This window comes from Alosa pseudoharengus, unplaced genomic scaffold, assembly GCF_046254945.1.
Source record: "Alosa pseudoharengus isolate Yale_2024_CS ecotype anadromous, Long Island Sound unplaced genomic scaffold, YU_APseudo_1.1 YU_APseudo_1.1_scf_10, whole genome shotgun sequence".
Classification (NCBI taxonomy): domain Eukaryota; kingdom Metazoa; phylum Chordata; class Actinopteri; order Clupeiformes; family Clupeidae; genus Alosa; species Alosa pseudoharengus.
This window is the reverse complement of record NW_027468565.1, coordinates 35,366,130-35,381,129: the sequence shown is the minus strand read 5'-3', so window position 1 is coordinate 35,381,129 and position 15,000 is coordinate 35,366,130. Positions and strand designations below refer to the sequence as shown.

Genomic DNA, 15,000 nt, shown 5'->3' with positions numbered 1-15,000 from the left:
ACCTATAGCCTAATCACAATAACAGGTTTTTTTTTTAAAGTGATTTGAAATGGAGAGGGACAGGATTCAGGGATAGGCTACTAAAGACAGGCTCATATTCTGTCTGTCTCACGTCATGTTACCCCATGCATTAAACCACATGTCACTGCTTGACTAAATGAAAAATATAGGCTACTGAACATGGACATCGTCATTGTTGACAGAAATTACGTTTTGTGCCAACATGTAGAAACAAAAACACAGCCTTTATTTGGTGCAAATCTTCTCCTTTACTTTGGTTATAGTCCGCGATTCACATTAACTGTAGGCTATCACCACAAGTGTAGGCCTATACTAAACGTGTTTGCCCTAGTTTGTGTGCCGTCATCACATTTTGCAAAATTAGGCTACCTTCGTTACTAACCTACCAGTTGATAGCCTAATTTTTACCTGCATCGACTCACGATTGATTGTGCATCTAATGTAACACTCGGGGGAGAGACCACTTTCCAAGTTTCACTTTCACTGTCGTTGTGAGCTAAAAGGCTAGGCCTAATATGGGAAATACTTTGAAGTTTCTTTTGAGTAGGATCAGCTCCAAAAATGAATGGGTTTTCTTTAACCTGTGCTACACTTTTACACCAAGTTGTGCGAAAATTAGGCTAGCCGTAGTTTTTTTTATGTTGACAGAACCGCAGTAGCCTATGGTGCAGTAGCCTAAATGGAAGCTCTTGGTAGCGCGTGCAACTAACGTCTATAAAAACAATATATTTATGGAATAAAACTAGACCTCTGATTGCTGTTTACGGTTAAACTGCGATAATGTGAACACCAGCCAGCGGAGGGCACTTATACAGCCTAGGCTACCATGCACTCGCTGCTTGGACAAATCCACTTGAAGGGTGGGGCAGGGGGGTGCGATTGTAACACACACTGGACCTGTCATGAAGAGGACAAAATGATTGACCTGTCACCCCCCAAGCCAAATGGATGCAACTGCATTTATAGGATAGGCCTAGGCCTACATGACGGGCCGCAAATAGGCTAAATAACTTTTTTTTTTTAAATCCCGGAGCTCACCGGCCCACATGTGGACCGGCCCACCGGGCATTTGCCCGGTTGTACAGATTACCAGTCCGAGCCTGGGTGTGGAGTTGTGGAGGTCAGGCTTTATAAAGCATATTATATCATGGTCTAGGTTGAAAAGGGTGTTGTTTAAAAAGTGATATACTACACCTATAAAAAGACGTTCCGGTCGAATTGCCTGATGATAGTTCTAAATCACTGCGCTGTAGGGCTGGGATAAACGATTATTTTTTAAACGATTAATCTAGCGATTATTTTTTCGATGCATCGATTAATCTAACGATTCATTTTTTCAGTCCGATTCGATTCGATTATCGATTATCTCCCCATTAATTCACTAATAGCAACTTATACATGTTTATTTACATATCTGAATGAAAAAACATGAATTATTTAACATTGCAATATATGTTTATTGCTCTTAAGATTCCAAAATAAAAGACTGAAGTGCAAGTAACTACAAGTGCAAAGTAATGTATTCTTAGTCAGAGGTAGCATTCAATAAAGTTTCAGTTAGTCATTTTAAGACGTTCGTGTGGGAATCATGTGTGGATGCAATTCATAACGTAGTTCAAATAAGAGTTTGTACTTCTCCTTTGGACAAGCACTTTTGAGTCTTGGAAAACACTTTTCCATTTCCATCTGGATTTTGCAAACAGTCAATATAATGAGCCCTGCATGAGTACAAGCAGCTGCAAGTAAGCATGCTAAACTTGACATCCAAACAGTATTCAAACGTTAGCTTTGAGATAAGGTTACTGCTTGATTGCATACTGTAACTTAACTTCGTTTAGTCTCCTCAATGTACTATGTTGTGATAAGACCTTAGCAGAGTTTACTTTAACTTTAATGCAGCGGTTTTGAACAAATTTGCGCAGCATGGTCACGATGCTAAGCGGATTTAATAGCAATGTAGCCCACTGTGTTCTATGCAGTGCTTCTATGTGGCAACAACAATCCTTCAACAATCGTGAATATTTTGTTAAATGCACATGCAAAGGAGGAGCAGCGGGCTCGTTACGAGAGAGAGCGTGCGGGGCGAGGAAAGGCTGTGTGAGTAAGTGGCAAGTGCAGCTCAATGAAATTATTTTATCTTATCTTTAATTTAAATAGCAGGCCTACAACATAGAACATCAATGTGTGGTGGCCGGTTTTGATTTCGTGGTGCCCAGCCACAGATTAGTCAACGTATGAAAAACACTGAAGGTGTAAAATTAAAAATATTTAGAAGCACACCTTATGCTTGACGAATCGACGCTCAAATTTTGCGTCGACGTATTTTTTGCGTCGACGTCATCGATTACGTCGACGCGTTGTCCCAGCCCTACTGCGCTGGCTCAAACGCTAGTTGGTAACCAAGGCAACGGAGACTAAATGTGTTACAACTCATTTATTACAACGGCAAGAAAGACAGACAAAAAGAAAACATGAGTGATTTTGTAACTTATATTTGTATAAACATATTTGGCGAGTATGGTAACTTTGAAGCAGTCTGCAGGCTTACTGGGCTCCGTCAGTAGGCTACAGGAAAGACGACAATGGAGCAACATTTTGTCATCTCCCAATGTCCCAAGCAGTGGTCAGGGTAGTAGCGAGCCACAAACTTTAAATATCCATCCTGCAATGATGGACATGCCAGTATCTCTTTCAAAATTTACAATCAATGGAAATGTAGCATTTAATTTTAAATAGTTTGATGATCAGAGTGCTGAATACAGCACATTTGCTGTAGCCTAATAAAAACGATTGATGAAACTATCTGTGGACTTTCTTTGAAACAAAATTTCACATCATCCTCTGGACACGGTAAGCTAGTGCGCTGGCCTTCTGAAATGATAGCCTAGCCTAGGCTACTTTGTATCATGTGATGTTGCTTGACAATGCCTGAGTTAATCCACTCAGCTGTGACTTATCAACATTCCACAGCGATAAACAGCTGAAAAAACAAACTAATTTTAGCTCTAAAACTCATTTAGTATTAATAAGTGATTTCATATTTATTTATTCAGAGTGTCTATTCGTACCCCTTGGCCACACAACTGGGCTATTCACACCTTGTTACATAACAACAAAAACATGTTGCTCGCGTGCCCAAAAAACATGGCCGACATTCGTTTTTTCGTCAGCAGAAAGTGAAGAATTCTAAACGGTTTCAGCACTAATATCTGTTCAAATTAAACTTGAGATGGAAAAGTTGTGTTTTATTTTCATAATCTTTGTTCAGTGAACACATACAACCGTTAGCTAACAGAAATTTCGTGAATATGACGTTCAGGCCTATAAACTATAAGTTTACCTGCAAACCTCCACTCCTTGTGGAAGCAGATAGTGCAGTGGTCACAGGTAAGGGCTGACACGCGGGAGACCGGGGTTCGATTCCCTTGTGATGCGTGGCAGCCGTGGCCTACTGATTAGCACTTCGGACCTGTAACCGGAGGGTTGCCGGTTTGAACCCTGACCAGTAGGCAAGGCTGAAGTGCCCTTGAGCAAGGCACCTGATGCAGGAAGCTCACTGCGCTGGGATTAGTGTGTGCTTCACCTCACTGTGTGTTCACTGTGTGTGTTTCAGTAATTCACGGATTGGGATAAATGCAGAGACCAAATTTCCCTCACGGGATCAAAAGAGTATACTTATATACTTACCGGTATACTTTTTTGGCAGAGTGTGCCAGAGCGTTTTGGTAGAGTGAGTGTGCATGTGTACCAACGTCTCTGGAGAGAAGGCGCGCAATTTGAACAAGAAATCGGTTCTCAAACAGAAGTTTTGATTGCAACAATTAGCTAGTTCATGCACCAGGGTGTAAATAGCATGCGGTACTATAAACACCAGGGTACGAATAGCATCCACTTGTAACTGTACATTGATGCAAACAGCATACCTTATTCAGAGTGTCTATTACACAGCTGAGCTATTCACACTCTGTTATGTAACAACAAAAAAAACATGTTGCTTGTTTTTTTTTTTTTTATATTATTACATTGTGTGATCAATATGCCAGATTAAATGCACAGGGGTGCAAATAGCATACACTGATATTTGTACCAGACGAGGTACTAATAGAACACATTGCTGTGTGCACCGGGGTACGAATAGCATACATTGATATTTGTACCAGACGGGGTACTAATAGGACACATTGCTGTGTGCACCGGGGTACGAATAGCATACATTGATATTTGTACCAGACGGGGTACTAATAGGACACATTGCTGTGTGCACCGGGGTACGAATAGAATTCACTTCTTATTGCACCAGGGTACGAATAGCATACACTGCTAATTGTACCAGGGGTGCAAATAGCCTTACCCTTATTTATTTCGTAAGTGACCATGGTATAAACCGGATAATGCCCTTCGATGCGTCCATTATCAGAAATAAATGGACTTCGCGGAAGCAACCGTCCGACGCGAAGCGGAGCACGGTTGCTTCCGCGTCGTCCATTTATTTCTGATAATGGACGCATCGAAGGGCATTATCCCAACGCAGTTCCCATTTCTCCAAACCATACACAATTACAAGGACAAATATTGCTACACGAGGGAAATCAGTGTGGTGTCCGATGTGAAAAAATAGGTATAAATGTAGCGTACACATTTTCACGAATCACGGATGTGTTGATGACATAAGTTAGGAAATATTAGAGAACTTAATGAGACGTGATGTTGAACTGCATGCCGATGCCATTTAACCCAAATGCCCCAGCAGCAGCACGGGAGAGGAGAGCTTATCTGACAGAAGATCTGCATTGTCTATAGTGAGGTAATGTTAGATTACATTGCAAAAATATCACCATGCATTCATAACCTCGTGATTCAGTGAGAGTGATCCCAAAACATCGGAAAGTGACATTTCTGTATTACATTTTGTCAAGAGGAAAAATCAATAGCAAACTGTTCCCAACTGACTATAGCGCTGTGAACTGTTCCTGGCTGCGCCTGGCAAATCCGCCATCATAATAGCAATCCGCTATGGAACAAGCGTGCCTGTTGTTAAAGGGAATGTGAGATGACGCTCTGATTGGTTTATTGCACGTTACGCCCAAACCACACCCATGAGTAATGTAGCTACTACAGACCACCCCATTTTAGATTTGCGTCGGGCGCAACAGTCATTATCCCGCCGGTAAAATAGCATCAGCGCCCAAGATCCGCCCACAAATCGATTTGCGCAAAGTCAATTGCGCTGGAGTGGAAGATAGAGCCCTCAGTTATAACACAGAAGTGGCAAATGTGTTTCTTTTGTGTGTTGTGATGTTTCTGTTCAGTTCAGTTTTGTTCAGGTTCTGTTGGTTCATGTGTGTTTGATGGCTGTACTAATGTTGAGTAATATTGAACATGTGGTGTAGGTTTACATCTCAGTGATTTAAGTGTGGGTGTGTGCGTGTGTGTGTGTGTGTGTGTGGGTGTTTGTGATGAGTTTGTGTGTGTCATAGGCTTCTATTTTCCGGTGTGTGTTTGTGTGTGTACTATAGCTAGCTTATGTGTGGCCTGAGTGAATTTGTGTGTTCTGGTTTGTGTGTGTTTATTATAGCCTGTATGCTATAATACTAAGTGTGTGTGTTCCAGTGTATGTGTGTATTGTGACTTGTGGGTGTGTATTATGCCTTGCGTGTATTTTACACCTGAATGTGTGTATGTGTGTGTGTTTCAGTATATGTGTGTATGTGTGTGTATTTGTATTGTGGCTTGTGTGTGTGTTTTAGGCCTGTTTCATGCCCGCCCTAAAGGGCAGGTGTCTGGAGAGGGCGGAGCCTGTTCAGCGTTGGTTCTACAACCCTCCTTCCTCCTCCTGTGAGCCTTTCCTCTTTAGTGGCTGTCATGGCAACAGCAACAACTTCCTCACTCGGCAAGCCTGTGAGTCGCGGTGCATGATGGGAGCCTGCTGTTTTCGCCTCACTGGCTCCGATCGCAGTCGTCAGAGAGACCATAACTCCTCCTCCATCCCAGAGCCCACTGCTTGGGTGCCTGAGTGGGTGGGGCCTGGTCTGAACGCATCGTTGGGGGCGTTGCAGGGCTGTGACAGGGGACCAATCAGCTGCGAGCGTGTGTCCGTCTCGCAGTGTCAGCAGAAGGGCACAGCGGTCAGCTTCTCTCCCGGACACCTCTGCCCTTCCACAGGGTGTGTGTGGGCGCGCACAGAGTGTGTGTGTGTGTTCAATGGGCGATCGTTCAGACCGGGGGAGGCCTTTGAGGCGGGTTGTGAGGCGTGTGTGTGCACCTATCGGGGGGTCGTTGAGTGCACCTGCAGATTGCCACAGCCACGCAAGGAAATACGAGACCTCAGCCAATCAGAGATGAGAGAATACCAACATGCTGTGCAAGCACTCTACCTCCAACCAGGTACCGGTTGCCAAAGCAATCACCTGCTTCCATTCCTAGAAACAGGAAACTAACCATGTAGTATTTAGGTACTAATACCTGTAGAGATGAGATAGATGCCTTGGATTGACTCAGGGGGCTGTAGAGCATAGTTGATCCTGGAGTTGTTTTTTTTTTCTTTATATGTTTTTAGTTGTTAGTTTGTCTGAGCAAGTGAAAGAGAGCCTGTGTCTCATTGTAGTGAATGAAAGTGGTGAAGTGAAGAGAGTGAGTGGATCTGTGTCTGTGTGTGTATTGAATGTGACACTGTTACTCTCAGAGAGAGAGTGTGTGTGTGTGTGTGTGGGTGTGTGTGTGTGTGTGTGTGTGTGTGTGTGTGTGAGTGAGTGTGTGTGTGTGTGTGTATGTGAAGTGTTGTGTATCTTTCTCTCAGACGGTTGGGCAGAGTTCACTAGGTTGAGGGCGGAGTTTGTTCCCGAGGCAAACGGGCGAGGCTCCTTCCTGCCGTGGCACCGGTACTTCCTGTGGAGTGTGGAGCGTGCTCTAAGGAATGCCTCGTCCTGCGCCATCTCCGTGCCCTACCTGGAGTGGACGGTAGACGCCGGCGCTCTGGAATCTTCCACCGCCTGGCAGGCCAACGTGTTTGGGGGCGACGGTGACCAACACACTGAATGTGTGTGGCTCCACCCTTTCGAGCCCGCCAACCGCCGCTGGTTGCCATGCTTACGCCGCCGCTTCAACACCAATGTGTCCGTGCCTGACGCCATCACGATGCAGCTGATCACCATGGAGACAGACTTCCTGCGCTTCTCCACGCGTCTGCAGGCGGCGTCCAGCCTCTTCCAGCTCTGGGTCGGAGGTCACATGTCCACACCCCTCTGTGCATACGACCCTGCCTTCCTGTCCCATGCGGCGTTCGTGGACCGGCTGTGGGAGCAGTGGCAGGAGCGACGGGCCCTGGCAGCGGCCGCCTCAGTGGACGCTGGGGTGGCCGACACAGCGATGTACCCAGAGGAACTGCGCTTCGCTGGGCTGGAGCCCTTTGGAGTCACCCTGGAGGACGTCCGGCTCTCCGGGCAGCGTCTATGCACCGTCTACATCCCCATCACACTGGGCTCCCCATGCAACCGCACTCACACACACACACGTGCCTCACACACAAACAGAGCAGACACCCACGCCTCACACTCACACACGACAGATGCTCATGGCCCCCACACACACACACTTAGAGGAGGAGTGGAGGAGGAGGAGAGAGTGTTTGACAAGCAAGGTTTTGATGCTGAAGGCTATGACCGGAGCGGCTACGACAGTATGGGCTGGGATCGCCATGGCTTCGGCAGGGACAACTACAACCGCGACCATGTGGATCACCAAGGTTACGACAGCTTTGGGTTTGACCGCTACGGCTTCAACCGGGCCAACCTGACGGCCTTTGGCATGCAGCGTGATGGCAAGCTCCTGCTGACGTCACCCGGGAACCATCTGCTGGACCAGCTGTTTCCAGATGGGTTTGGTCACTATGGCTACAGCGCGTTCGGGCTGGACCGCTACGGGTTCGATGCGTTTGGCTTCAGCAGGGAGGGAGTGGACCAGGACGGCTGTAACTTCTTCTTTGGTGGGCCGCACTACCTGCGGTTCTACTTCTACGCTCTCATGAACATCAGCCTCCTCCCGCCCCACGCGCTCACTGACACCCCCCGCATCTGCCCGCCAATCAGCCCCCTGCCCAGCCACTGGGCTAATCAGAACTGGGTGGGTGTGGACTCACAGGAGAGCCGTGCCCTGATTGGTGAGCTGGCTAAGGAATGGGCCAATCAGAGGCCTTTTCAGCAGGACTACAACCCTAATGTGTCACCTGTGAAGAAGAGTGGTCTCTGGCTCCCAGTTACTCCAGACCTCAGGTAACAGAACTGGGAAAAGATAGAACCAAGACCTCAGAGAGCAGATAGAGCTTAGAACTTAAACTGCCGATGCGGTTTATTATCAGCAAAGGTTAAGCTAAGTAAGAAAATAGTGTTAGGAATCCCTGATCAATGCGATTGCTTAGGCTGGACCAATGATTTGAATATAGCCCCCCGTTTCGATGCTAGAACTGGAAATGTTTCCCAATCATGAGTAGCCAGACTCTCTTCATGAAGTGGAACAATGTTGTGAGTCTGGTATTACCAGGCTAACTCATTTGATCATGTTGCTGGGGATATATTTGTCTGGTATTACCAGGCTAACTCATTTGATCATGTTACTGGGGATATGTTTTGTAGTGTGTAGCCCATACAATGTGAAAAACGCATACCAATGTTATAGAAACATACTGAAGCTGTTTAATAAGATCAAGAAAGTCTGGAACATTACATGGAAAGTCTATGAGATTTTCTACAATCAGCAGTCGGCTGCACTCTAGGTGATGCAGCAGTGACGTTGACTGCAAATTGGTCCACAGAGTGCAGAGCAGGCAGATGGATAGTGGAACACTGGACAGTGGAACACTGAATGCTGTCAACAGACAGAGCCTAGAACCCCGAAGGCAGATAGAGGTTAAACAGTTAACACATATTACATAGAACTCAGAGAACAGACAGACACTCTCCTCTTCTTTCTCCTTTTGTTCTCTCTCCTCCAATCTCCTGTTCTTCATCACTCTCTGCTTTCTTCTCTTTCTCTTATTTTTTCTTTCTTCCCTTTCTCTTCTCTTTCTCTCTCTCAATCTCTCTCTCTCCATCTCTCAGATTCTGCTTTGCATGGCAGTGGTACTCTGGTTGTCCTCTTGGCTCCGCCCCTGTGACCTGCCCTGACCTCTGTCAGTCTGCTCGTTGCCAGGGGCAACCAGGCGCCGTGTGTCGTATGAACACATGTGGCTCCTGCCACACCCAGTGGGTGGAGCCTAACAGTGGCCAGCCAATCGAGTGCCAGGATTGGTGAACGCACACACATGCACTCACAAACAGATATTCACAAAAAAACACATATGACTTATGTGTGTGTATTAGCAGTAGATCATTTCTGTTTGGCTCTAGAGTTTGTCAGTGATGTGTGAGGATGTCGTGTGGTTTGTGTGATAAGAGTTCCTACATATTGTGATGACATTGTTTGGGCGCTCTATAAATAAAATTGGATTGAATTGCATAGAGTTCAGAAGTCAGTAGAATAACTTGATGGTCAATTGTGTCTTGACTCATTATTGTAGTCTGTATACAACCTTGTGGCACACTCATGTTGTGTTTGTGTACGTGTGTGTGTGTGTGTGTGCATGTGTGTGTGTGTATCCGTGTGTGTGTGTGTATCCGTGTGTGTGTGTGTATCTGTGTGTGTGTGTGATGGCGCCACTCTGTAGTATGGGTATGTGGAGTGTGAATGATCAAATTATGTTCTCCAAATATTTCATGGGAAATGTGGTTGGTCTCTTGTCTCTGTCTCATACCCCCCCCCCCCGGGCCCCCCATAATAGGATTTGCATGTGCTCTCTGTACAAAGACTCAATGGGGGATTCCACAACTCCATATATTTTGATCAAAACCCTTTTACACAAAACAGTTCAAAAGAGTAATGTATGTTTGTGTCACTGTCTGTGTATGTGTTTGTGTGTGTGTGTGTGTGTGCTTGTATTGTATTGTTTGTTTGTGTAGGCCACATAACATGTAGGGCTCTGAGTAGTTTATGGTGGTGTTTGTTTTATGTCAATATTTAGGCACAAATGACACTTTTGTGTGTGTGTGTGTGTGTGTATGTGCATGTGCGCACGCGCTTGAAAGAGAGACTTCCTCTTTGCCACCACATACAGTATAGGCCACTGAAAGGGGTGAAGCATTCTTTGCTAATGAAAGCCACCTTTCTGCATTCTATTTTAAAGTGTTTATTTGTGTAATTATGTGTGCGTCTACAAATGTGTGTGTGTGTGTGTGTGTGTGTTGCTCATGTTCTCTTTCACATACACATTCACCAAACACAAAAGATTACATTACATGCAGCCACACAATTTACACACACACACACACACACACACACACACACACACACACACACATACCCACACACATACTGTACCCACATATTGCTCACATTTAAACACATGCTTTAGGTTTGGTGGAGATCAAGGTTCTTCTTACACTGCTTCATCCTGAGGGTTGCAGAAGAACAACCCCCCCCATCTCTCTCTCTCTCTCTCTCTCTCTCTCTCTCTCTCTCTCTCTTTCTCTCTCCTACACACACACACACACACTCCACTATGTTAAAAAGTACCCTTATCTGAGTTGCAGCTGAATTGTGTTGCAGAGTGTGTGTATGATGGTAAAACCTACAGGACCGAAGAGGAGTATAAACCTGACAGCTGTTCCTCATGTCTGTGTAAGGTATGCTCAAAACACACACACACACACACACATACACACACACACACACACAAATGCACACTCAAGTGCTAGTGTATGGTAATATCTCCAGTATCAAGCATATTGTCTCTATATGTGTTTTGTGTGTGTGTGTGTGTGTGTTCTCTCCGTCTCCTGTAGAATGGTCAGATGAACTGCATTAGGGTGAGCTGCTCCTCACTCCCCTGTCGAGATCAGAGTATACCAGAGGGGGAGTGCTGTCCTGTCTGCCACTCAGGTGCTCTCTCTCTCTCTCTCTCTCTCTCTCTCTCTCTCTCTCTCTCACACACACACACACACACACACACACACATATACACACACAGCTGCATCTACTCCCGTATGTCTATTGTAGCATAAAGATGAATCTCGTGACAGATGATCTAAACCTGCCAAGTGGCACACACACACGAGTTATCGTTCCAATGTGCTGCATGGCGGTTGAAACCGGAGTGAGATTCCCATCCCTGAAACTCAACAGGCCAGCTGGAGATGGATCACTCAACATCACACATCGCCTTTCGCTCTGATGTGCTCTCCTCAGTACTGGGATCTGCTGAGCTTGATGCTGTACGGTCCCACACACACACACACACACACACACACACACACAGGCCCGGAGTGGGTAATTGGGAAAATTCCCGGTGGGCTGCTTCACTTTTGGGCCGGTCGAGGGGAAAAATATTATAATTTGCCACGTTAATCTATCTTCTCTTAAAGTTGGTTACACACGTTCGCATCCTATGCCTAACACCGCAGCCTCTGAATGGGTTGTTTTCCCCTCCCAAGAAGAGTTAATTGGTTGGGTCCATATAGCCCGTCTTTTCTAAAAAGTTTTCTCAGAATCCAGCTGGGCCGGCCCTACCGTAGTGATAAGCGTCAGGGAGGATGGATGGTAGAAAGAGGTCATGAGGGACTGGAAAGGCCAGGTAAAAAAAGACGAAAAGTATTGGAGGAAAATGCTGCCAAATGTGCCAAGCTTGCAGATTGTTTTTGAAGAGGACAGAATAAGCAGGGTTGGGTAGTAACGGATTACATGTATTCTGGATTACGTAATCAGATTACAAAAATCAAGTAACTATAATCAGCCCAGATTACAATAAAAAAATTGTGTAATCAGATTACAGTTACATTGTTGGGGATTACCTGATTACATTTTATCATGTAAGCAATGCAACTTTTTAATGATAGCCTAGTTATCTTTTAATTCGACAAGCTTCGGGCTTGCCGGTTCGATCCCCGACCAGTAGAAAAAATGTGGGCAGGGGAAGTGGTTGAGCACTGCTCTCCCATGCCCACATCCACGGCTGAAGTGCCCTTGAGTAAGGCACCTAACCCCTCACTGATCCCCGAGCGCCGCTGTAGCAGACAAGCTCACTGCTCCGGGTTGGTGTGTGCTTCACCTCACTGTGTGCTCATTGTGTGCTTCACCTCACTGTGTGTTCACTGTGCTCCACTAATTCGCGGATTGGGAGACCAAATTTCCCTCACGGGATCAAAAGAGTATCTATACTTACTTACTAACTTATTATGACCGCCGCGCAGCAAAGCGGCGGTCATATAGGTTTAGTCAGATTTTTTTTTTTTTTTCTTTTTTTCCGTCAATGAGTCCCGGGACACTGAAAGACCGGGGTACACGAAACTTGGTGGGCATGTAACCCCACATGGATAGCATGGAACCATCGTTTTTCGTTTTGATCTGTAGCCCCCCCGCTGGACTGGACCCCCCGAAAGGAGGGTAGGGCAGACACAGTTTTCTGTGAATATCTCGAAAACCGTAGGGTTTAGGAGGACCATTTTTTTTGGTATGTTGATCTCAAGAGGCCATGTCAACCCATTCGATAACCACTCATTTCATGTATAGCGCCACCTAGTTAAACACAAAAAAGTAAAAATGAGGTGTTTTAATCGCAGGTATCTGTGACCTAACATAGTCAAAACTGCACGAAATTGGAAGTGTAGGATCATTATGACACCCTCTGAATGCACGCCAAGTTTCGTGGAATTCCATTCATGGGGGGCCACACAATAAATTAATTTATGTTACTATACACCAACTGGCCTGTAGGTGGCCGGAGACAGTTTTCTGTGAATATCTTGAGAACCGTAGGGCCTAGGAGGTCCACCTTTTTTATGTATGTTGGTCTTAAGGGGGCATGTCAACCCATCCCATTACCACTTATTTCATGTATAGCGCCACCTAGTTAAAAATTAAAAAGCAAAAAATTAGGTGTTTTCATCACAATATCTCTGGCTGACAAGGTCAAAACTGCACGAAATTAAAAGTGTAGGATCAATATGACACCCTCCGAATGCATGCCAAGTTTTGTGTACTTTCGTTCATGGGGGGCCTTACAATAAAATAATTTATGTGTACATTTAGTGACGTACACCAACAAGGATTCCCGGGACACTGAAAGACCGGGGTACACAAAACTTGGTGGGCATGTACCCCCACATGGATAACATGGAACCGTCATTTTTCGTTTTGATCTGTAACCCCCCTGCTGGACTGGACCCCCCAAAAGGAGGGCAGACACAGTTCTCTGTGAATATCTTGAGAACTATAAGGCCTAGGATGACCATTTTTACAGATACACACACACACACACATAATTCACAGTAATCATACGTATGACACATACTCACACAGTAGACATATGTACGCTTGCATGCACAGGCACATACGCAGGCACACACACAAGCACGCACACACACACACACACACACACACACACACACACACACACATAACATAAACATAACACAAACAATCAAGAATTTCTCAGAATTATGAACAGGCAAGATGGAGGTGGGGTTGTATAAAATGAATTTTACATGTGAAATCTATGAACTAATAATGTCTTGGTACTTGTTGTCTAGCAGATACCAGTGAGAATTGTGGATAATGCAATTTAGTGAGACAGTTAGAATCATATAGGCCTTTCAGCGTGATTTCTTTTTGTGGAAAAAATGTGCTGGACTGGGCGGCGGTCATATTTTGTACCGCTCTGCGGTACATCTAGTTTACTATTGGGGCAGGTCTCTCGGCACACTGCCTGATCTTTTCCTCCTAATCTTAATGTAGCCTCTTTATGTAACCCATTTACTTTGAGAAAGTCACCAGGTCCCCCTGGTTGAAAAACATCCCAAAGGAATAATTTTCTCACCCCCACAATTGAAATGGACATGGTGTCATTCAATCTCAGGCCATGTCCCTGGGTCAAATAAATCCAGCGAAAGCTAAATTCATTGTCCAGGTGTGCCCTTATAAAGGTTAAGCTGAGTTGTGCGTGTTTGGAGAATAGTGATCCATGATCACATCCATGATGACTAAGTGATCAATTTTGGGGAACATTTCTACCACCAAAATACCACCCCCAAAGTGGAGAATAGCTATTGAAATGTATTAGTTTTGGGTGTTTTTCAGACAATGGGACCTGGTGACCTCAAAGTAAATGGTAACACTAAAACAAGGGGCTACGTTAAGATTTTTGGAGGAAACGATCAGTTAATTCACACAGGAATGCTTTACTCAGAGCAAAGAGATTTCTTAGATAATGAAATAATAAACAGAAAAATAGAATGAGAATTCTTTCATCAATTCAGTGGTGGTGTCTTTTACTTAAGGGACATATTTATTGAAGTAATCTAAAAGTAATCCTAAAGTAATCGGATTACGTTACATGTTTTTGGTAATCCTGATTACGTTACTGATTACAAAAATTGCCATGTAATTTGTAGTCAGTAATGGATTACATTTCAAAGAACCCTGAGAATAAGTGGCAACTGGTAAATTAGCCATGATTAGCCAACGGACGTTGTAGCGTTGTCAACCTATTCGCAAGCAACATATTAAATTAATTAAAAAAAATAGCCTTTTTGTATCATCCAATATGGCGATTCATAGACTTTGCAAATATTATGCAAATATTGATAACAAAACTCAAGCTTGATCTGTGTATGCAGTAGCCTAGGCCTAAAAACAAAAGTAGCCTCTGAGCAGCAGATCAGCCTGTCCCCCTGCTGAAAATTATGAGCCTGAAATTAGCTATGACTACAGGGACAAGTAGAAAGGATAATTAACCATATAAATTAAAATTATTTTATGTAAGAAAGAACAGTAGGCTATATGACAGCAGTAGGCTACATGATCAACCTATATGCCTTGTTTGCTCAGAAGTGGGTGTAGTAAAGCAGCAAATCAAACAACAACATGATAGCTGACCCATGCAGAAAAAAAACATGT

The 15,000-nt window shown here is 44.7% G+C and overlaps 1 protein-coding gene across 1 annotated transcript in view; it reads left to right on the top strand.

Moving 5' to 3' along the window:
- The window catches only part of kcp (kielin cysteine rich BMP regulator), a 55,472-nt gene that overhangs the window by 9,367 nt on the left and 31,105 nt on the right, over positions 1-15,000 (top strand). The window contains exons 6-7 of the mRNA XM_076271017.1: positions 10,657-10,733; positions 10,893-10,989. Of these exons, the coding sequence (XP_076127132.1) occupies positions 10,657-10,733; positions 10,893-10,989 (174 nt within the window). The remainder of the gene's footprint in view (positions 1-10,656; positions 10,734-10,892; positions 10,990-15,000) is intronic.